At 40.7% G+C, this 24843-nt stretch overlaps 1 protein-coding gene across 1 annotated transcript; it reads right to left on the reverse strand.

Moving 5' to 3' along the window:
• Positions 1 to 1293: 1293 nt before the first annotated feature.
• MRPS31 (mitochondrial ribosomal protein S31) lies at positions 1294 to 21162 on the reverse strand. Its single transcript, XM_066544937.1, has 7 exons — positions 21054 to 21162; positions 18573 to 18860; positions 17750 to 17899; positions 13196 to 13339; positions 10910 to 10983; positions 6527 to 6670; positions 1294 to 1618 (listed from the first exon to the last, which is right to left on the reverse strand). Exons 1-7 carry the CDS (start codon positions 21128 to 21130, stop codon positions 1407 to 1409), a joined length of 1089 nt encoding a protein of 362 aa, XP_066401034.1. The 5' UTR covers positions 21131 to 21162; the 3' UTR covers positions 1294 to 1406.
• Between the last annotated feature and the right edge of the window lie 3681 nt (positions 21163 to 24843).

Consider the following 24843-nt stretch of genomic DNA (forward strand, 5'->3'; position numbering starts at 1 on the left):
ACAGACAGGAGTGTATTTATAGGGCCAATAGTTGCTAATGTGATTGGGGAGAACAAGGAAGAACACAGTATGCAGGGCTGGAAATGCTCAGCAAATTTAAGCAGCAAGATGATCGCTCAGAATCCTGAATTATGAGTGAATAGTTCTGGATGAAAATTTAGCAAGGGATAACTGAAGTAAAATATTTTGCAATAGTTCAATCCATACACATTTAATTGGAATAAAGGATTATCTAGAAAATATGAAGCTGCTTCAGCAGCATCACAGGACTAGACAGAAAATAGCAGTGGCATCATACAATCTGTAGGCAACAACTCTCCTTGTCAGGAATGCCAAGAACTCTTTCTAGTCCTGCAGATGCAGAAGTTAAGGTCTCAGCTCCAAGCCAAGTCATCAAAAAACTGCTTGCTCTAATGAAACAGCACTTTATGGGTTACCTGACATTCAGACTCTTTTTTTAAACAATACTGATGCAAAGTTAGCCAAAAGCCTCAGAATGGATGTATGGATGGCAGAAGAATAACTTTAGAATCATAGAATGGTTTGGGTTGGAGGGGATCTGAGAAATTATCTAGTTCCAACCCCTCTTCCATGGGCAGGGACATCTTTCACCAGACCAGGCTGCTCCAAATCCCATCCTATCTAGGCCTTGAAGACTTCCAGGGACGGGGCATCCACAGCTTCTCTGGGAAACCTGTGCCAGTGCCTCACGACTCCCAAGACAAAGAATTTCTCCCTTACATCTAATGTCAACCATACCTCTCAGAGTTTAAAGCCATTGTTGGTGGCGCCAGTCCCAACAGCAAACCCTAAGGAACATCACTCCCTTCTTATTTTCTGTAACTCACCAGTGTTATGCTGTGCACGCATTTCAGGAATACAACAGCCTTTCACTGAGCACATGAACCAAAAAGCATACCATTCAAATCACTTTGTCATTACCAAAAACTTCAAAATGAACCAATAATTATAGTGAGTGAAAAGGGGAAGAAAGGATTAATACCATCCAAACACCAGGGTGGCTCATAAATAAGCAAAATGAAAACATTTCAAGCTTTTGAAAATGGGAAAGATGATCCAACCTGTCAAGATACAGTCCAACTGTGAAGGGTGGAGGAAGTGGAATTAGACCTAGGATTTTGTACTGCTGAAAGACTAGTTTCAAATTTAGAAAACAACAGTTCCAATAAACTAAATTTTAAATGCGCATTCTACAAAAGCCATACTTTTCAGCTCCTTCTTTTGCTGCCAGAAGTATCCCCACACACACACACACATACACAGACACACATGTAACAAAGACAACCTTTGAGTTTATTGTTTAAAATACAACTTTCAGGCCACATGATCACTATGCACTGACACATAACGATTCTTCATTTCAAGGGTAACCACTTTCCCAAATCTCAAATCTCTTGAAGAAGTTCCTTCTTTTCCTCAAAATACTTCTGAAACCACTCAATATGTTCAACCTTCTGCTTAACACTGAGGTATGGGTTTTTTGAAAGCCCACAGATGACTAGTTCCATGAAGTGGCGGATAGGTCCTTCCTTGGGAAAGCCTTCGAGGTGTTTGTCCAGAAAGATATGTTCATGAAATTCAGCATCATCCTCCATCCCTAGCAGAAAGAAAAAGCAAGAAAGACAAACTTGTTACTATAATATAATAGCAAGTTTAACAAAGTAAAAATAATATAGTTTGAAAATAATCTTAAATTAGTAAAATTAATGGTTCTGCTCACATTTCTAAGAATATGTAACATTTAAATCAAATTTCTGGCTTGAATTCTTGATGAAAGCCTGATGCTGGGGTGGAAGTAGGAGGAATAATTATAACCATAAATCAATCTTCCTGCTAAAATCCGGTTTGTTCAATACTTGAAAATTTTGATTCATCATTGGTACCACCTTTTAGATTGCAGGCACTTTCTTCATAAATTTTTAAAGAGAACACTGATTGCTTAAAATTCTGGGGAGGATTAAAGAATACAAACTAGTCTTGAACAAATAAGGCAACCTCATAAAGTATCTAATGAACAGCTAACAAACACATGTCCTTGTAAGCCATGCTTTTAACATCCTATTGCTATCAAATGGGCATAGAAATTTGTTTTCTGACATTTTCTGAATATGTGAGTGTATGATGATGTCAAAGTGTTGTGTATCTCACCAGCTGCTTTTAAGTCATAGCCATCACCAAAGATGATGCACTCAAAAGCCTCCACAGGACACAGTACAAGGGATTACTGGAGATAGGGCAAACGTTTGTTCTTCATCCTGTGGATTTTTTTGCTGTTGTTCATGCTATGATGGTAGAGACTCAGAACACAAATTCCTACATATAGAAAAAAGGCTGCTTTTGTTGTTGCTAATTTTAAGGGGCAAAAAACCAAAAGGCAATCTGGGATTTGCAATGAAAGATTTTTCTTCAGTTAGATATACATGACTTTTATTTGATACCAATTGGCTTGCACCCTTAAATAAAAATCTGTTATTAGAGAAAAATATTGCACTACTTCAAGATGACAAAAATGAGAAGCTTATACCACACACATGAGCATGGTGTATATGTTTTTCAAAATTATTTGATAAAATTAAATCAGGGGTATTAAAATTGAGGTAATTAAGCCACGTAAGTTCTAGGCTTCCTTCTTTGGTGGAGCTTCTACAGTTTCAGAAGAAATTATGTATATCCCTGCGATGGAGAAGTCACTAAATAGTCACTTGCATTTCTTTTTTCCTGCTTTAAACTTAAGGTATTGCAATAGCTGAAGGAGTTGAGAAATACCTGTATTTTTCCTAGAAATGTGTGAGTGTATCAATACCACAGTTGCACACCACATTTTTCTCCGTGGGAAAAAAAAAAAAGCACGTTTTCATCTTCAGAAGCTCTCTCCTTGTTCCTTTAGATTGCAAGTTAAAATAACAAAAACCAGATAATGTCAGTTTCAGAAGGTGTATTTCTGCTGTGGTTGGAAAACTATGTCCACACACAGAAGCAGTGATGATCCTTCCACTACCCACCCATGCTGGCTTTCCCCCACCAAGGGGAGGTAGAATCTTACTGTACCTAGATGCTACTGGTTGCTTTTTCAAACAAACAACCTTTCCAGACTTCCTTACTTTCACTGGTCTCAAAAATCTAAGATAACTAAACCAAACAAAATCACTACTTAAAGAATCTGAATAATGCTGACAGTAAAATTTGACCTTCTGAATGCTCTTCTTCTGGGGATAGATACAGGGTATCAGGAAAGATTTTGTCTAATAAATAATTTCACTAATTTTCATCTTTAACCCTAAATAATTTAGAATCTCACAAAAATACAGGTCATAAGTAAATATTACATTATGTATTCTGCTTTCCTGTTTTTCAAAGACTGTACACGGTTTGTGGATGAAGTGTTAAGTCCAAATATTTCAGTTAGACCACCTATTTCAGTCCTCAAAAAAGTCAAGCGTGCATCACAGAAAAGGAGACCACAACTGTCCAAAGCATCAGAGGCTGAAGCCTCTGGTGGGAACAGATTAGATGAGATAATGACTTCCCTCACCCCTAGCAAGCCCTCACTCCTGCTGCCAGCTTGTCCCTCAGCCTCTCTTGCATTGTCCTCAGAAACATAATTTGAAACAACATGCATGACAGAAGTCTAAATTAGAGAATTTTCTTTTTCAACATCAAAACAAGACACCTACTCTCAATCTCCTATTTCCAACCCCCTACATGCTACAAAACAGAAAGTCTGGGGAATTCCTCTAGCTAAAACACTAATCCTTCCAAGACATGACCAACCTTGTCTTAAAGATGTCAATCCAGACACAGATGTCCATCCCTTATAGCGAGCATTACTGACATGCTATAAAGATGACTGAGTATTCAGATATAGTGAAAAAATGTCCCTGTCCATGGCAAAGGGTTTGGACTACATAATCTTAAAGGTCCCTCTCAACACAAAGTATTCCATCCTTTTAGGATTTTTAGAATGACATCAATCATGCTCTTTAGAAGGTCCCTAGAACAGAGATAGTAAAGAAACCCCAATGCAATGATTGTGTAACTCTGCCAACTCCCTTGGCAAGATGATCCAACATTTCTCTGTTGGGAACAGCAGCTCAGCTAACCAGCAACTAGAACAGGACTTGGTGAACTTTTGCCTGCAGAAGCCAGCAGAGGCAACTGAGGAATTAATTTTCTGAGACCTTCCTATCACTTGTGCAGTAACAATTTCTGGCCCACCAAAAGCATTTGCTCCTCATAACAAGGTGCTAAGGCAAATTCTCACTTATAATCTGCTCTGTCCTTTCCAGCTTTTAGAGTCATTATGGTATAAATGCACAGAAATAATAAATGAGGCACAAATAATTGTCTTTGCCAACTTTTTGCCATGGCAATCATGGAGCAGCATTAAAGATACTTAAAAGCAGGAGAGACAAGCAGAAAGAAGGACTGGTGAGAACAATGTTACGCAAGCTATACTAATGGTTTGCTAAACTGGTAAAAATTAATCACAGGATGGAGAGATGGAGAGGGAAAAAAAAGGCAATTTTCTGCCTAACAGTGACTTCAACTGCATTGGACAAGGGCAAGGGCATGCAGGTAAAAGCAAACAACAGGGCAGTAAGGTGTGGGGGGGAAGACTGCTGCTGGCCACTGTAGCAAGCCAGTATGTCCAGCCACATCTCCAGATGTTCAGATAAAAATCATTTAAAAAACCATGACCTCGCCCTGGTGCCACACAGCACAGTACAGTGCCCAGGTGAAGCACTCTAATGAGAACACCAGAGATGCTCTGGAGCCAAGGAAAAGAGTCATAAGAGGTTGTGTCTCTTTTTTGTATTTGGTTTAAAACCTTAAAAGATTTCATAATGCTGAAAGTTGAGTATACGTGCTTCCTCAACAGAAAATTTAATTGCACTTATATTTTTAAAACCACATGTTTTTGGCATAGAAGAATAATCACACATTTCTGGATATAGAACAAGCTGAAGTAATCTCCTCCTATTGAGGGAAATGGCTGTAACAAAACTGCACAATTAATAGCAGAAAGGAGCATCTTTCTTTTGCAGAGAAACTGAAATTACAGCATGTTGATATACTCACAGCAAGGTTCTCGAGCTTTTAACTGTGCTTTGACACACCTGAGGTGGTTAACAGCCTGTGGCTGGCAGTCTGATCGGATGGATCTTACTGACTTGGTATTTCAGCCTGAGAGGTGACAGGTTTTGGAAGGCTCCACTGGAATTTTCCACATGACTAGTCTTTGTGGACAAATCAATCAAGATTCTTGTTTTAACTATATGTAAAGACTCTTTGTCCGCTGGCCACCCCATCCCAGACAGCGCGGTTCCAGCGGCACGGCTGCCACAGGGAAACCACGGCCCGCCAAAGACACACTGTCAGCTGAGGGCCCCAGACAGCAGGGTTCCAGCCACATTACAACAACACAAAAACCATTGGCCACAGTGGTTTTAAGCTTGCAAAAACATGACTAGAGTATACTCGGAATTCTACATGATGGAACAGATCAATCCTGGGAGCAGTGATTAAATTCTGTGAAGAAACTGCCAAATAGGATGAGAATAAACATTAAGAAACAATGAAGCACATTATTCAATTTGCAACTCAGTATAGGACAGATTTTCAAAGACTCCCAGCTTCAGATACTAACCTGTTTTGCTCTCAGTGACTGAATCATTACAAAGCAGTTTTGTTTGATGTCTTTAAAGTCTTTAAAAAAACCCCAAAACCCACAGCCAAGCTCTCCCTGAAGTTATGAAGTCCCCTTTCCTATACTGCACACTTTGTGTAGTTGTTCTTCACTTCCTTAACATTCACTCTCTCTGCTGGCAAAACTTCACACGGAGCTTTCTCTTTTTTTATGGTAATAAAAGAAAATACTGTGCACAAAGATGCCTAATTAACATAGGTGCCCAGGGTGAGTGAATATTGTGACTGTTTATTCTTATGAAACAGACAGAACAAAGGGAGCAAACAACTGTTTAACACTCAGCCTGCCCAGATACAGAACTGGCAGATAGCTGGTTGGGATCTGGTGAGACACTTGGTCCAAGAGCCACACCAAAGAACACAATCAGCATGATAAAACACACACAGCAGCTTTAAGATTCCCCAAGTTCTGCTAGGAGCTTAATTTAGAGAAGATGCAGAGTAAAAGGTATTATGTAAGAGACTTGAACAGCCTTTTGGTGTTAAACACATCGGGGGGGAGGAGGGGGGGAGGGAAGGAGTCGTCCCCTTTTGGCAGCAGCCAGTTCTCAGATCAGCCAAACCACCTGCAAGACTCCTCAGATCAGCCAAACCACCTGTGAGACTTCACCTGAAGAGTGCCAGAATGAGTTCATCTGAAGCATCTTTGATCTGGGACAGTCAGGGAGTTATGTTTGTTTACTATCAAAAGCATGACTCACAGCTGAAACATTATGTTAAAATAGTCAAAGGTCAAACATGCTCTAAATTTCAGAAAAGATAAATTGAGACAAATAATAAAAGCTCATGGTGCACATACCAACTTCATTGTCAATTGGGAACTCCCACAGTATTCCTTCTTTTGTCCACTGGATCATCTCCTCAAAACCATTTCGGGGAGGCTGTGCAGTTACTGCTGCAACCTCCTTTGCAAACTCCAGATCCCAAATTGTTGGTGAAGATACTAAAAAATAAATTTTGTTAAGATCTGTAAGCAACCAAAGACTTCTCACTAGCTAAGACAAAGTCCTTTAACATCAATCTTTACAGAGACCAATAACTTCAGCCATGCAAATTTTTCTACCTTAGATACCAGCATCGCCTTTCTCAAATAAGAATTCTCTGTTGACATGAAAGTTCATTAAGTTCTCAAATGTCTGATGAAAATCTATTCTGAACACCTAGGGGAATATTTATTTTTTTGTCTTTCACATAAAGCAATAATTTAATTTTTCCACAATCATTCTTTAGTTTTGTCTTTCAAAAAATGTGGACACAGCAAATTCTGAACTTGACTGGTGCTCTGTGCTAAAGAACCCTTACTTCTACAGGAGTTTTCAGGTTCTTCACAACTACATTCTCCTTTAGGGAAACAACTCAAATCTACAAGGGATAGCAATTCCTTCCCCAATGCTCCTAAGTGTGCCAGTTTTTGTTTCTCAAGCTGAGAAACCAGGATTTCTTATTCTTTTCACAAAGCTAAACAGTTCCTTTAGGGATATATCTTTTCTGATGCCTTTTTTTTTTTTTTTTTAAATCAAAGTACACTCATATTGCAGCAGTTACTCTCCATAAGGAGTTCCTGTCCCTCCACCCAGGAGAGCTGGTCATGAGCCCAGACTGAACCGCTTCGCTGAACTGAAGGGAACAAGCTGTTACCGCAGGACAGGGAGGGACCTCTGGGAGTGCCCTGGGCTGCTGTCGAGTGAGCTGGCCTAAGCTGCATTCCCCTTTGTTTTCCTGCCTCCCTCTGTTATCAATTCATCCTAAGATCCTTGGAACACAGATCTTCATGCGAATTCGAGTATTACAGTCCACTTGGAGTGGATTATAGCCAATAACCTATTATTTTACTACTTCTGAGTCTAAGTACTTGAGGCCAAGATATAATTTCATCTTCGGCTCAGTGGCTTACAAATCAACTGAACTTAAAAAAAAAATCCCCCCCTCCTTTAAGAGAAAACACAATGAAAGGGCAAACAGTATTTTTACATACAAAAAAGTGTTTTCAGAGGGTTTTTTGTGTTAAATCAGAATATAATTATTCAAATTATTCCTTAAGAGGGAAACTTCCAGAACTATATTACCAGGCTGAGTACTTTGATTTGAGGGCAGGAGACAGGAATAAAATACAGCTACAAGACAACATGAGAAATCATACCAGAATGAAATTGTTGTCCACATCATAAAGAAACTAATAAATCCTCTAACAGAGGAAAGCAGTACCTCATTTTTCAAGCTTGCAGTAGAGGTGATAAAGATTATAATTTCACCTCATGAAGCAGAAAATAATACTGGCATTTTACATTAACAGTTATGAAGAGTATTTTCAGGATGACAATTTCCAGTTAACATTCAAGTTTTCAAAGTCAATATTCAATACTTAAAACAAAACTTGCTTTTCTGTTATGTATAAAAAAAATTTAACCCATTATCTCCTGACATATGAACCAAGACAGTGAAAACAAATGAATCAAGGTATCAAGTATCACACTGGTATTTCCCAAGGTTAATGCCCAAAAAATGTTTGTCATCAGGCTTAGTCAGTAAGCCAAGTAATCAGCTTCCTGGTCTAGAATATACTGTAGAGTTCCTCAAGGCTACCTGGAACCAAACAGGAAACACCAAACAAAAAGCTGAAAGAAGCTTACTAACTAACTTCTACTTACAAATACAATAAAGTCCACTTGCTCTCTGAAACAATTTGTACACATTCCAATTTTATGCTTAAAAAAAAAAGTGCATCTCAGTTTTTACCTGGGGTGACTACGATGAGCCACTGTGTCTGCATTCTGCTCATGAGAAAAAGAAATCTTATATTCTCACTCTTTTACCTGAGCAAATTTGATTCAACTCAAAATCCATTTTTTTCAACACCACTTTTGTTAAGACACTAAAAACAAACACTACATCATTCATTGTGGCTTTTACATGTAAAATGGACCGATTTTAATCATATTGGCAGTCTCAAAACACAGCAAACTGAAACCCATTCTAATAAACAGCTTTCATAGAGGTGGCTGTATTCAGAAAGTTCACAGCTGCTTGAAAATATGCAAATGGCACTATTTGACATTTTACTAAAAAAATTAAGCAATCAAATTAATATCTCCCTGTAGTTTCAAGTGTAAAAAAAAGATAAAAAACTACTCAGCTAGAATCTGGCAAAAAACTTACAGTTCTACTCTTGAAACAGAAACAAATACTCATCATTTTGTAGGATTTTAGACAGGAGTACTATTTCTTCTGCGGCTACTAACTTTATGTAAAGGTCTAAGTCACTACAATGGAATAAAGTCTGTTTTTTAAAAGGGCCTCAGAATAGCTGAGGAAAACCAGCATTTTAAAGATCAATACTAACAATGCAGTCTCACCGTTCACAAAGAAAAGCGAGGGACAAAGTTCTTTACATGACTTGCCCATATTCACACACTCTTGGCCAAACCCAGCCTGTACTAAAGCCAAGTCCTTATGAGTGGAAGCTATCCCTGTTAAGACTGTTCCTGCACATCTGTGTCATGCAGTGAATATGAAGGTGTGTCACACCTGTTTTGAATTTAGTTTTGGTATCTTTTATCTCACATGAGTTTTTGCATGTATAGTGGATAAGGAACTGGTTGGGTGGTCACATCCAGATGGTCCAGGGCTCATGGGGTCAATCCAGGCCATGCATTCAATGGTCAAAAGCTCAACGTCTGGATGGAGATCAGTGATAAAGTGGTGTTGCTCAGGAGTCCACACTGAGACCAGTATTGTTCAGTGTCTTCATCAACACCACACACAGTGGGGTTGAGTGCACCCTCAGCATATTTGCAGGTGATGCCAAGCTGAGTGGTGCAGCTGACACACGTGAAGGACAGGATGCCATCCAGAGGGCAAACTCAAGGAAGTGACCTCATGGAAACCTCATGAGGTTCAACAAGGCCAAGTGCAAGGTGCTGCACCTGGCTTGGGGCAACCTCCAGCATCTCCACAGGCTCATGAACGGACAGAGAGCAGTCCTGCCAAGAAAAATTTAAGGATACTGGTGGATAAAAAATTGGACATGAGCCAGCAATGTGCATTCACAGCCCAGAAAGCTAACTAGAATCATAAAACAAAGCATGGCCAACAGGTTGAGAGAAGAGATTCTTCCCCTCTGCTCTCCTGAGACCCCACCTAGAATGCTGCAACCAGCTCTGGGGTCCTCATCACAGGAGGGACGTGGACCTCTTGGAGCAGGTCCACAGGAAGGCCATGAAGATGATTGGAGGGATGGAACATCGCCCCTAAGAGGAAAGGCTGAGAGAGCTGAGGTTGTTCCTCATGGAGAACAGAAGGCTCTGGGTTGACTTTATTCAATCTTCTCAATACTTAAGGGGAGCTTGAAAGAAAGATGAAAACAAAATTTTTTTGTAGGGCCCATTGCAACAGGACAAGGAGTAGTGGCTTTAAACCAGAAGAGGGAGATTCAGACTAGACAAAAGGAATAAATTGTTTCCAATGAGGTGATGAAACAGGCTATCCAGAAGGGTGGTAGATGCCCCATCTCTGGAAACATTCAAAGTCAGGTTGGGTGGGGCTCTGAGCAATCTGATCTAGTGGAAGAAGTACCTGCTCATTGCAGGGGGGTTGGAACCAGATAACCTCTAAAGATCCCTTCCAACCCAAACTTTCTATGATTCTAAACAGATATGAAGCACTTTACAAGAGGTGAAGCAAGGTGTAATTTGTCAGCTGCCAATGGGATCTTTCCAGCTCCATCTGGAACACTAAACAAAAGAAGGCCACACAGCAATCCAGTGTGTAATCTTGGGTTGCTACTACCCAGCTTATACTTAGTCACCTGCAGGGCATGCCTGTTTCCTTGGGATCACAGCCCCACATTTCCTTGCAACTTGACCAAATAAGCTGGAGCCAACGTACCCATCCTCCAGGCTGGCTTTACACTCACAGAATTAAGACTGACCTTGTGACAAAAAGCCAGTTATACCCTTCACGTTCACTAACACAGTGCCCTGATCAGCACAGAAAACATTTCATTACACTGCATGGAAGCTTCACTTGGTAAAAATCTGAGCTACATCAAAGTAGTCATTTCTTTTTATCAGGCTGAAAGCAGAAAGTGAGCAGGTCATGTCTCCTCATAAAAACAAATCTCTTGATATTCTAAAAATGCAGAATTTAGCCTCACTGCATATTTCATTACTGAATTTCCACTAACCTGTTTTCAGTGCATGCTCTGGTTCTGTAGAAGCCTTAGTGAATATATTAAGCCTCTTTCCTGCTTTGAGACTTCTATAAACAAAAAAAGAAAACCGATATTTAGTATTTCACAACACCTTACAACATTGCCAGATAAAAAATTAAAAAGCACAAAATATTTTCATGAACTAACAGATCTCTGGAGACAAAAAAAAAAAGATAGTGATTCTCACTAAATCTTCAGGCTTTTAATCAGACAGTGTTTATGGCTTTACTATTTGTAACAGAGCTTCTCAAAACATTTCCATGTGAAAGAAGGAGCATAAATCAAGCACTATATTTGCAGTCAATTTTAACTGGAATATTTAGGAATCTGAAAAAAGGTAAACAGCATCAAACCACAGTACTTAAGTGATTTTACAAAGTTGCGACTATCTGAAGACTTGGGTTTTTTCCCTGTAAAAAAAATATTGCACAATTCAGGAACAGAAAAGGCAACAGCTAAATCAAATAATTCCTGCTTTATGACATAAATAGCCCTTTTGGAAGATCACACAGCCACCTTCTCTGCCACAGGGCAAACAGTCAGAGTATAACCATATGATATGTTTTCAATAGAATCACCGTGGTGCTCACTCTTCTGAATATATAAATATTTCACTCTGACCATCTATTTTCAATCACATTTATCATTACCACAAGCTTATATTAAAAAAAAAATTACAAGAGTTCAACATGTAGTCAAATTCTTATAGATGAAAACAAAAAAACCCCAATGTCTTTAGTATCAACTATGTTTTTAATCATATTATCTTCCAGGTTTCCACTGAAATTCTAACAGTTCTTTCATTTTGTTATTACATATCCACTGTTACCCTGGCAAGATTTATCATTTCTGACCTTAAAATTCTACCCTTCTGGATTTACTGGAGATTTCTAATGGCCTCAACTACTTCTGCAAACCTGCTCTTGTCATATTACTTTTTAGTGATGAAACTACCCTGGAGCTATTTCAGCACACAACAATCTAGTTACAGGGCCTTGAAAGAATGTTGATTCAGGATTATATTTTCCAATCTGTGTGTAACTCCCAATGACATTGGCCAAAGATACATTGCATGTGTTGGAAGAAAGTTTTTTTTTAAATTACAAGTTTAAATTACTATAAAGCAACATCACTCGTTTCATTGCAACGTACTAACTTGACTTAAATTTAGGTATTCTTCCTAACCCATTATTTTCCTACTATCAGTTGATAAGCAAATACATGAGATATTCAGGTATGCAGGAGGGAACTCTGGCCTGAAACTGAAGACAGTTTACTCACTACAGGGATTTAAAAAACTATTTTAAGGTGCTGTTTCTGAAGTTATATACCAAGCACAGTTCCACCACACAGAGAATACTGTACATCTACTCACCCATGAACTCACGCTTTTCTTTTCCTTGTTACCCAAATTCTGTCATCAACATGATCTATCTAAAAACAAATTATTCCCTCCATTTTCAGGCCCTAACCCCCAAAAGCAGAGATTAATTTACAAAGTAAATTAGATACAAGAGAAGTTAATCTTACTAAAAAACTGCTATGGAAAGAATACATGGAGAAGGAATGCAATGATGAGCTGCCATGGGAAAATCCAAAGATTACAGGCAAAAAAAGCCCAGCTTACAGGAGTAAACCAAAAATATAAGAGCACTCTTTAATTCACCAGTGGCCACATAATACAGCAGCAAAATAAAGTTAAGGAGTACCCTGAAATCACATGTAAATTATAAAGTTAATTTCATAAACAATTATCACAGATAACAAAGAAATCAATTAGAGAATGAAGTGGTAAATAAATAAATAAATAAATAGACCAACTTTAATATGTCTTTAAAATCCCAACAGAATGGATGAAACTTCTCTAAACACAGAACATGGTCAAGTTTTGTAGAGGAGGAAAACAAGCTTTCAAAACCTCCATTTACCAAGAAGTTAAGAAAATGACAAAATATTGTATTATGCATAGGTGAAAATAATTTAAACTAGTTAAAACAAGAACAATTACATTTCAGCACCAAGTATGTTTAATTATAAAATTTAATATTAAGAAAATGCACATTATTTGATTAGCTGGTTGCCATTAACTATCTTGTTCTCACAATTTATTTCAATGTTAACATACTTATCTTGAAAAATATTTAAGTAATTTCTTTAAGCTCTTCAGTATTGTTACACTAATATGTACAAGTAAATTTAAAGTATTATCCATTAGTAACTGCATGCTCCTTCTATTGGAGGTGAACAGCACAAAAGTACCTTCTGGAGTCCATCTGAGCTGATGACCTTTCAGGCCTTGTTCTTTGACCATCCTCCTCCAACTGCAAGGAAATGCGACCGGTTATCCTTGCACCCCACTGCTCTGGGGACTGCCTTTTAACTGTCATTTCTGAAATAACGTTGCTGAAATGAAAAACATTAAATGTAAAAACTCAACAGATCGACAAAGCAAGGAAGTTTGTCATATGTATTAACTAGAAACTCTATTCTCAATTGGTTTCATAAGCTTCTATGAGACAGAATTTTACATTCCTCACAAAAGACACCCATCTTTAATCCATCAAACATTCAAGGCTGTTGTTTTAAACCATTTGTTTATGTATAAAAGTGCTACTTTAGCCTATTAAATCTACAGTGAACACTTTAAATTATTTCGTTTTCAACTAAAAAAATCATATATCTGTATAATAATATTCACAGAGTGTACTAGGCATGTTTTGTTTAAGCAAATGGGGATACAAAAAATAGGTTTAAATAGGCAGATAAAAATCACCATTTTTTTGGACAGGAACCAATACTGCCCAGGGACAGAGCTGTGCTGCTGCAGACCAAAAGGAAGCTTGCTTTCACACATCAGCTGACATGGGCCAATCATGCCACCCTAATAAGTAGGTCACCTTTCCTGATCCACTGCAATCTGTTGCATTGCATAATCATATTACAGCATTAACAGACCACATCTTCCTTCGTCATTCTGGAGTGAAAATCATACGTGAAGAGCAAATGCTCTGATCTCCTCCAGCAGCATACACAGCTCGCTCTGATCACAAAGGGCAAATCACAGCCTCTTCTGCCCCTGCCCATGAGCTCCCTTCATAGGCAACTCCAGCGGCTGGGAAAGGCCAAGCTCGTAGCTCTTCCTCACAGCCTCCTCTCCACCCAACCACTTCCAGTCATACACAGTCATCCCAAATTGCAGCACTTAAGTTTCAAGACATAAATATGGGCTCAAAAAATAAAAATAGGCCAAGGCAAAAATACTGCATTACCCATTTTATGAAAATCCAAATGAAATTCAAACTATGCTCTTGGCAGCTTAAGTCAAAAGAGATTTTACTGACAAGAAAGAAATACTTCTGGAAAATTGTAAAAGCTAATTGCCACAGAAACACAGCATGATTTCTCTTCAGTCTTAGATGTGGTTTCAAATGGCAGAAAAAGCATAGCTCTTCCAGTACCTACTCTGAAATAAAGGCATCTAAAAACAAGTTTGAAATAATTTCATTTTTGTTTTAAATAAAAAGCAATTTCAGATTAGTTGCATATCTCACATTAGAAATTACTCTGTGAAGTGGCTACTGGCATTAGTGAGCTGGTGTTGGGCCAGAGGCTTGACACACTTACAAGGGTCAAAGGGACATAATTCCTAAGGTCAGCCACACACAGCCCAGCCCAACAGTTTGACTCAGCTGCGACCTAAAAGACTGGTGTTTTCCCGTGCTTCAGGGAAGTCAGGATTGCTCAGAGCTGCTCTCTTTCCTGAATTACTTGCAGTTTTGCCCTGTAGATGTGGAAAGACTACACTATTGAGCTATCAGAACACACAGTCAGTGGTATCATGTTCCATGCTAGGAAATCCCAATGTCACCCCACTATCAGCATATGAACATTTCTGGCAGCAACATTCATCGCTCCATCATGAAAAGTACACTGTACTAACAAAAGTAGAACCACAAAGATTTTTTTAATGCCTTTTGAAACAAAAAATATTGGTTTAAAAAGTCACACTCCAACCCCAGTGTACCAATAGTGGTTAGATATTATGTATTCCCTCATTCCAACACATTAAAAACTGAAGTTCCTACATACACCTGCCTTCCAGAAATGGGAAGTGGTAGGACTTTTGTAATAACCACAGACTCTCTCTCTTTCCTCATTATCAGCCAATAATTATAGTACTTAAAACGGAGACCTGAGGAGCTTTGGATATATTCTAGCCAAAGCTCTGAATTACTACTCTTGCTCATCCAAAACAGGAGCTGAAATCGTAGAGCTGCAGATTTTATTTTGGTGCAGTGCTGTTGTGATTTCCATTTAGTGAAACTTCAGCTCACACTGAGGAAAATAAATTCCTCTATCGTTAATATTTTCCCCTCCTAGTGAATGCCCTGTCCCCGTGCTTTCTACAAGGCTATGACTGCATACAACAGTGACCTCTGGCGGTCTTGCCACAATCCAGGTAAAAAAAAATTTGTACAAAAGATCTGGACAACATTCAAGAAATTTCATATAATAAATCACAATAGCAGTATTCAGTTTTTTGCAGCTCAGCACTATGTAACTCTACTGCTTGTGAAAGTATCTTGCTTTTAAATATTGTAAATAACTGAGAAATATATATTGGCTTTTAAAATATGTAAGTATATTGAATGCAAAACCTTTACAGAAAAAAGGGGAAGTTAAATTGCATGTATTCTCTTACTGTCAAATAAAACTCAACACAAAATAATCATGCATGAACAAAAGTGAATGCTTTCTAATATATTAAAAACATCTTCACACATTGAGTGGGTTGAAGTAGCATGGAGCATAAATCACACCAAATCAGGTCTGAGGCTGCTGGGCTTTGTAAAATCAACATTTTTAAACACTAGTCAGAAACCCAAGAGTACTGTATCTCAAAGAACTAAGAGGTCCATAGTAACTCTAAAAGGTTACTATAACCAAGTTTTTTGTCATGAAAATCAGCACAAATTGCTGGTCTTTCTTGAAAACTCACCCACTGATAAAGAGTTTCTGCTACCTAACTCTTGAATAAGAAAACTAAAACTTTTCAGCAAATGGCGGCAGCAGGAGGAGTGTATTTGCTGGGAGAAACAAGCTAGGTCACAAAGCTGCCTCAGGGAATAGAACTTGCCAACTCACAGAACAACAAGCCAGCCATGACATTCCAAAAAGGCTGGTTCTGGCTGAGGAAAATGCATTTTTCTAATGATAGTGCTTCAAGCACTATCCACAAGCATGTCATAAAACATTGTAATACTACATCATAACCCACCAATCAAAAATATAGAGGCACTATATAGCTGCAGCTTTTAAATTTCTGAAGAATTTAAACTCTCTTTCAAGAGAAAAAAACATTTTTGCTTTGACAACGACTTCCTTAGTCACTGTCTTTCTTCCACTGCAGCCAGAGCTGGGTCAGTGCTTCAGGAAAAGTGCCGTAGGTGAGGAAAGAAAGAGAGCCTGTGGTGCCAGCAGGCAGAGAAACCACACCTAGACAAGAGCATGTGCACCCTAGGGAAGGGAGACCGGCACATTCCAGGCTGGGCACTGCATGTGTTAGCTCACCCCGTATTTCTGTGCTCCTCCAGCATCCTGGATACTCAAGAAGGTTTGAATTACATTTAAGTTGGCCACCCACAGCCCATGGCACTGTTAAAGACATTTGTGTACTCTGCCCTTCTAAAGAACTCAGTGACAGAGAGTGAACAAACTCCCTGGTAATTAACAGTTTAATGAACATATCCTCTATATAAATAGTCCTTATATCTGAAGAACAGATATTTTGCTTAATGAAGTCATTCACTGAGCATTGTACACCCCAGTCTGTGCAATCACCTAACTCAACCTGTTTGCAAGCATCTATCTCTCTCTTCCTTAATTTCCACTCAGGCAGACATCAGCCACAGACACCATTAGCTCTTTTTGCAGAACACTGACAATCATTCCAGCAGATCCTTTACTGATACCTACAAGTAGAAATACATGTAACCTACAGATGATAATAGATGGGTCAAGCTTAGACACTCGGTTGGGGCAAATTCATTTTCATGGAATAAAACTAAGATAAGCAGCTTGCAGTTTGCACTGCAAACAGACATAAAGAAAGGTTTCATGTTCAATTTTGGTAAAGATCCAATTTTCTGTTGTTCAACATTTCACCTGGATTTAATGCCTTATTTTCTGAGCAGGTATTTGAATACTAGCTGAAAAAAAAAAGAAAAAAAATTTGCCTTTAACCATCATCCAAAAGAGCTGTATGCACAAGTGTTTGAGTTTCCAAACAAATGTTTCTCATCTGTTTGAAAGCCACACTGGAAACAGAGTTAAGCCAAGAGATGAGTTTCATGCGTTGACTGGAAAGTTTTGAAAGGAAGGGTGGGGCTATAAACAGAGCTCCTCTAGTTCAGTTCTGCAGAGCTGTCATGAAAATTCACCAGTCCAGACAGAACGTCTGAAACATCTACAAATCCATCCATTGTGTGAGAATTCTGGAAGCTTGTGGCAAAAAAAAACACACCAAACTCACAAAAAGAGCTGTTATTTTGCTATCCTGTCCAAGAAAGCAATGATCCTGGGCATGAAAACAATTCTGTTTCTGCAAAACCGCTTTAGAAGGATGATGGCAAATTTAGAGAGTTTGGTATAATCAGATCAATAATGTTACCAATATTCATTAATCCTAAGGATATACTTGTCCAAAGGTATCTTTCAGGGGCACCTTCCCAACAGAGAAGGCAGTCACCTTCAGGATGACATTGCAAAATAGGAATTTCTGACATAATTGAGAAAAACAATCAATACACAGACCGTATGTTAATAGTTCCCCCCTTCTTCTGTTTATCTGTGGTTTCTTCATGTCTTCTTAGCTGTGCAAGGAGCTCTGATTCTGTCTGTTTCTTGTTGCGTGGAAGGGAAGACGCAACTGCAGAAGCAGCCTTCACCAGTTCTGGATTTAAACTGTAAACAGAGACACAACAGATACAGAAACAAAACAAAACAAAAGCCTTTAATATATTTAAATTGTCATTTCTGTGCTGCCATTTTATATCTTAATAACTCAGAAGCTCGTCAGGTATTTTCCCAAATGGGAGTGGCCACTGGGACAGGCAGGTTTGCCCTATATTGCCCTAATTATCAAATGCTGAAGGACTCTGACAAGCTCCTGCTCCCCAGCCTGGTGAAATGGCAGCCCTGTGCTACTGCACAGCCTGGAGACCACTGGCAGCACAGACCTGTGGGATGATAAATATGATGTAACACACTGTGGACAGGAGCAGCTCCAAAGACTCAACAATCATTATGCCATTCTTAATTTTTTTTCTTTTTCCTCATTTTTGCTGTATTGTATCTGAACAGTATTTCCCTTCTCCCATTAAAATAACTTTCCACAGGCAGGTGCTAGTGCTACCTTTCCACAATCTCACTGTAGAAAAAGGCAGCATAAGGTTGACAGCATACAGCACCTTTTGCTCAGATTCTCCCCTGTGATTTACTCCAGTCTACATCTCTGCACCACACTCCATTACAAGATTCTTTTCTACTGTTGGAAATGGTTTATTTGTCCTAAATAACAAAAAAAGAAAGTTGAAATAAGGATAAAACAGGCTAAGAGAAGTTTCTTATACTTTACCGTTGGGTGTCTTCTGTAATTCCCTGAGGCACAGAACCTTCATTGTCCAGGCCTTCCAGCTTGTTCACAGCTTGCTTCTTGCTCTCACTGGCTTTTAATTGTTGGAGTTTCTTCCTGTAGCTCACCTCCACCTTCATATTACCAATAATGTCTAACAGCTGCTGCTTTGGTGTTTCTGCTCCATCCTCCTGCCTCTTTGCTGCCCCTTCAGGTGTGCTGTCTTTGGAAGCAGCAGATTTATCTTTGTCTTTAGAAAGCACGCTGCTTGTGCTGAAGAGTTCCTGTTTGCTAGATGACACACAAAGTTAGGAAGCAGAAGTTAAAAATAGGGTCCAAGGCTGAATTTTGTAAACTTACCAAAAACCCCAAAACAACAGTTACAACTGTCTAGGCCCAGCTGAGTGTAACCTGAGTACGTTCAATACATGTCAAACATGTACCTTTTGACTTTCGAGAAGGGCTGAGACACCATTTCAAACTCTTGATTACTTCTGATTTCCTCATCACAAACACAAAGTAAACAACTTTACACGCCATTTATTTGTGGAGGAAATAATACAGAGTTTGCATTTACTGGTACCTGATACTTAAATTCATTGGTACTATAGAAAACTCACCAAAACTCTTAATATGGGTCCATAAAGAGATCACTCCCTGAAAAAAAGACTGTACACACACACGTTTCACAAACTTCACATGTTTTCACACTTGTGGCACTACTACAGATCATATTCCCCTACTCTACAACATGGATTCTGCTGCAAGTTAACCCAGAAACAAACAGGAAAGTTATTTGGGTTATAGCTCCTCTGCTTAGTTTAGCACATCACTGCAAGGAAGCTGAAACTGACACAGTGCAGCTGAGGATGTGAAGCCAGGGACAGCAAGGAGCTGCTCAGGAGATTCTGCAATACAGACACAGCTGCATTCTCTAGAAAAACTATCATAAAATTCAAGAGCTGTTCTCTATAACATTCTAAAGTGCAGTGCTTAAACCTTTACATTCACACCTACTAACTTTGTTTAAAAAATCACCCTCAAGTTACAGAAATGAAAAAATTAATATTTATTCTGATTCAAAATAAAAAACTTCAATATATCTTAAAACACCTCCACAAATCTGAAAGAATTGTGGCATACCTCTCCTCACACACATCTCTCTCGGCTAAAAAAGGAAAATCTGCCAGTTTCAGCAGGCACTGCATGACACTTAGGTCATTCTGCACTTCATAAATTGTCAGCATTAAAACCTAAATTTCAATGCTGAGAAGCAACAGGAAAATTTAAGGAAAGCTTCAGAACCTTATTACTGAGAAGATGGTAGGAGCCCTGCTGTTTTACACTGCACTGTTCCCCACAGGTCCTTGACAAACTCCTTTTTTGTTAATTCAGGCTGCATGCTCCTTAAAACTATGTAACCATTCAGAAATCATAGAATGTTAAAGGGTTGGAAGGGACCTTAAAGATCCCCTAGGCCTAACATTCCCTGCCATAGGCAAGGTCACCTCCCACTAGACTGGGTCACTCAAGGCCTTGAACACTGCCAGGGCTGGGGCATCCACAACCTCCCTGGGCAACCTGTTCCAGCATCTCACAACCCTCAAGCACAAGCATTTCTTTGTAATACCAAACCTAAATTTCCCCTCTTTCCATTTGTACCCTTTACTCCTGATGTAATTTGTACTCATATTCCTGAAGAAAAGTCTCTCTCCAGCTTCCCTGTAGGCCTCCTTCAGACACTGGAAGGTTGCTATGAAATCTCCATGCAACCTTCTCTCCTCCAAGCTGAACAGCTACAACCTTCTCAGCCTTACCTTTGCCTACAGCAGCAGCAAAGTACAGCAAGGCTGAAAGCCTCAGGAACTCAAAGCCAGCAGCACACTGCAGTTTGCATCCCTGTAATTCACCTACCATCCAGTTTCCCTTCTGCTGGGGAGCTTGGCCTCAGAAAGCAAACACAGCTACCAAAGAACCCGAGCTGCTTTGTACACGAGGCCACATCACAGCACCGGTGATTGTTCAAAAATATGGAGGAGTTTTGAAATCAAAAAAATAAATGAATGCACAACTGAGCTGTCATTAAAAGCAGCTTAAAATATTTTAGTAAAAAGGAAGAACTCCCAAACACAGCTCTTAGCCCGTACTTTGTGCAGAAACACCACCACCCAGCAGGCAGCGCCGCTCTGCTGATACCGGGCGCAAAGCTACGGTCAGGGCACACATGCGGATCATTCACACCGTTCCAAGATGGGAAGGACGGCAACGACAGCACCACGACAAACACGGCCCACGCCACTCCCCTCCACCCGCCTCCACTCCCCGCTGCCTTCTGCCCACTGGTGCCACGGCCACCCAGCCCCGGCAGGACAGGTGAGCCCCGTCCCTCCGAAGGTCGCGCCCCGAGGCACGGCCCGGCCTCACGGCAATGCCCGGCCGGCGCCGGCCCCGTCCGCCAGGTGAAGGTGCAGGGGAGGCCGGTACCTGCGGGCCCTGCCGTGGGCCGTGCCGAGCAGCCTTGCCGCCAGGCCGCCGCCGCCGGCCCGCACGCCGCCCCACATCCCGCACCGCCACCGCCGCCTGCGGCCCGCGCTCCCCGCCCGCCGGCCGGCCGGCAACAGCCACCGCGCACGGGCGTTCCGCGCAGCAGCGTTCCGGCCCGCCCCGCCCCGCTCCTGGCACAGCCGGCCCGGCCCGGCCGCACGTTCCCTCACGGCCTGGCCCTCGGCGCCGGGAGGTCGGGTCGTAGGCAGCACTGCCAGCAGGCCGGGGGAAGTGACCTTGCTCTGCTCAGCACTGCTGAGGCCACATCTGGAGTGCCGTGCACAGCTCTGGGCTCCTCTATGCCCAGAGAGACATTAAGGCTCACATCTCACATCTTTCTGAAACATGCTTCAAAAATGTCCCCAAGCCTTCACTTCATCTACCTTGTGTGAAAAACGCCACCTGTTTTTAAAATTTTAAAAGTTTAATAGTAATAAAATGGTAGTAAAAATAGCAATATAATTAGAGTAATAAAAATTTTGGACTATTTGGATTAGGACAATATGAGGCAATAGAAACAAAGAGTTACCGACGTCCGGGTACCTCTTTCTGGGCAAAATAAGCCCAAAAAAGGACACCCGTTAACAGAGGATTAACCCTTAAAAGCAATAGCCTGCTGCATATTCATACACCTCATACATGATGCATAAATTCCATTCAAACAAAGGATGGTCAGTGTCAACTTCTTCCTCTTAATCCTAATGGATTCTTCATGGCTGAGCAAGGTGGGAAGAAGTTCGTTTTTTCTGATAAGAGAACAATAAATTATTTTTCTCTGAAAGATTTAAGTGTCCTGTGGCTGCTATCTCACTGCAAGTCCTTTCTTTAAAAAAAGTATCTTACATAGCATAGTTTCTATTTTAACATTATGTTATAACCTAAAATTGTATTTAACACAGTACTAAAAAAATTAATACAGCATAACTTTCTAACATAACACACATAATATTCATTTTAATATTTGCGAAAAGCCAATCATAAAATACGCATTTTTCACACCTGGAAAGGTGAGCACTGTCCCATCTCCTGCAGCTGACTGCAGTACTTCAGTACACACACCAGTGTCACCTGTGGAAGGCCTGACCTGCAGAAGCCATCTCACTTTCCCTCCATGTGGAGCTGTCCTGCCTGACCCACCTCTCCAAACAGTGTGAACAGCATCCACTGCAAGGTGCTGGGGGAGTTCTGATGTTCCTGCAGCTCTGGCTGCTATTCTGGGACAACATTTGCCAACAACTGCCGTTCATGCTCCTGGACAATGAGGCTTTCCATGAGATTTAGGAAATGCCAACTGGCTTACAGGAGCAAATGGTTTGCCTGTGGTTGGCTGGAGATGCTGTAGGGCTCAGGAGATAGCTTTGGACTGCAGAATGGACAGAAACACAGCCTGCAAGGGAACCCTTTGCTCTCCCACATCAGACAAGTTTCCACGGCATCCCCCTGTCAGCTTCCCAGAGGTTACCCATCCCTCCATGCCAAAACACTCTGTTGAAGAGGAGTTGTGCCACTCTGTCACACATCACGTCTCAAAGCCAATCACACATACCCCAAGCCAGACCCCTTGAGTGCCAGAAAGCACTTCCACATTCCTGCAAAGCTCTTATGAGTTAAGGTCTCAGCACACATATCCCATTTCTGCCATACCTAAATCCTTTGAGGGGAAGCTTGAAGTTAAACTCCAAACAAATTGATACCTCATCTTAGGAGAGTGTCTCGGGAGTCATGGCAGTTCTTCCATGGTCTCCCTACACACACCAAGTGTTGTTACTTCAGGGTATGCAATTCCTACATAAATTCTTCCTTAAAACAAAACAAGTGTTGCACAGCAGCTCGGTGCATGGACAAAAAGCAGGGTTTGGCTGAGCAGCCGCGGGTGCAGGCAGCAGAAAAAGCCGCGTGGTGGCGATATGCTCGTGGAAGTGCCGCATTCCAGGGCTATAAAATCTCCCAGGAAACATTACAGGCGCTGTCGCCGTCTCCACGTTTTCTACAGATAAGAGCAGATCAGGCCTGGTGGTGTACCCGAGGAAGGTGGCTATGAGGGGACACCCTGAGATGCTCAAGGCCTGATGTTCCAGCTGGCAAACGGTCATGGCAGGCAGAAGGTGGTTTAATGGCATCTTAAATGCAAGTTTCACTGCATTAGGGGCTTAGATGGCTTTCACCAGCTGGATCTTCCAACAGTGCTGCAGTCCTGCTAAACAAAAAGCCAGCACACAGGTCAAAATTCTTTGCAATGAAACAGTAATCCCTTAGTATTGCAGATTATTTGGGATGCAAAATTAGCGCAAAATCACTAATTACAACAGCAATTTTTTTACATTATAGGAATTACAATTCAATTTCTAAAACCATTTATAACCTAGGCTGTTCTTGCTTAACAATTGCCACACCTGGAGTGCTGCATCCAGGTCTGGGGTCATGAGCACAGGAAGGACATTGACCTGTTGGAACAAGTCCAGAGGAGGAACACCAAGTTGATCAGAGGGCTGGAGCACCTCCCCGACAAGGAAAGGAGGAGAGAATTTGGATTGTTCAGCCTGGAAAAGAGAAGGCTTCAGGGTGACCAAAACGCAGCCTTCCAGCACCTGAAGGGAGCCAACAAGAGAGCTGGAGAGTGGCTTCAAAGTGAGAGTAGGTTTAGATTAGTTTTTAGAAAGAAATTTGTCACTGTGAGGGTGGTGAGGCACTGGAGCAGGTTGCCCAGAGAAACAGTGGATGCCCCATGCCAGGAAGTGTTCAAGGGTGGATTGGATGAAACTGAGCAACTCAGTCTAGTGAAAGGTGTCCCTGCCCATGGCAGGGGGCTCGGAACTAGATGGTCTTTAAGCTCCCTTCCAACCAATATGTTACATAAACATATGGGAAAATAAAATCTGCACCCTGCAATTAATTTAAAGTGATGGAAAAAAAGGATACATTTAAGTTTATAATTTTGTTTATGCTGTTTTTTCCTTGGTTTGAGCTGTGAAAATAGGAGCCATCAGTTTTATTTGGTGGAAAACACCATGGATCTAAGATGAAATATGTAGTTCTGCGTGTCTCAACCCACGCAAACACATGTGCAGCTCAACAGGGATTATCGTGCTTCCCAGAAACACTGCCTGGTCTGGCAGAGCATCTCAAATATGACTGATCACTGGCACACATAATGGCTGCTGTTCATTTACCTTGCCACACACTGTAAAGTGTCCTACTGCTTTCAACCAGATATTGTTCCTGATAAGCCTTATTGCAAGCACTTCAGGTAACTGCAAATCAAAAGGGGGAAAAATCAAAAGGAAAAAAAAGAATGTGCTGTGTAGTTTCAGCTGAGAAAAGCAGTATTAGGCCTCGCCATAGTGGCTGAGGTCATTGTATGCCACCTCAAAGTCCCGAAAAGACAGGATCATGAACGTGACATCTTAGGAGAGTGTCTTGGGACTCAGGGCAGTTCCTCTGTATACACAAACTGTTGCTGTTTCAGGATACACAATTCCTATACAAATCCTTTAAAACAAAACAAAAAAAAACCCAACAACAAAATCGCCAAACTAGAAGAAAAATAAACAGACATACATCTAAAAAAAAACCCAAGAAAATTAAAAAAAAATTGGTTTTAATTCATAAATTCGGTAGCATCCTGCTCAGTAAGCTGAAATACAGCCCAGCCCCAGCTTAAACAGAGCCCAGCCCCGCCGCCCCCCCGCCGCCTGCCCGGCCCTCGCCTTCCCTGGGGCCGCGGCGGGGC

The sequence above is a fragment of the Molothrus aeneus genome, chromosome 2, assembly GCF_037042795.1.
Source record: "Molothrus aeneus isolate 106 chromosome 2, BPBGC_Maene_1.0, whole genome shotgun sequence".
NCBI classification, from domain to species: domain Eukaryota; kingdom Metazoa; phylum Chordata; class Aves; order Passeriformes; family Icteridae; genus Molothrus; species Molothrus aeneus.

Bases quoted from the DNA above. Each gene is read 5' to 3' on its own strand.
- MRPS31 (XM_066544937.1), bottom strand. From the start codon at position 21,130: ATGTGGGGCGGCGTGCGGGCCGGCGGCGGCGGCCTGGCGGCAAGGCTG. The intron at 17,900-18,572 runs GTAAAGTATAAG...CTCTGTTTACAG, and splicing joins ATTACAGAAGACACCCAACG to TTTAAATCCAGAACTGGTGA. The intron at 10,984-13,195 runs GTACTTTTGTGC...TTTTGTTTATAG, and splicing joins GCTCAGATGGACTCCAGAAG to AAGTCTCAAAGCAGGAAAGA.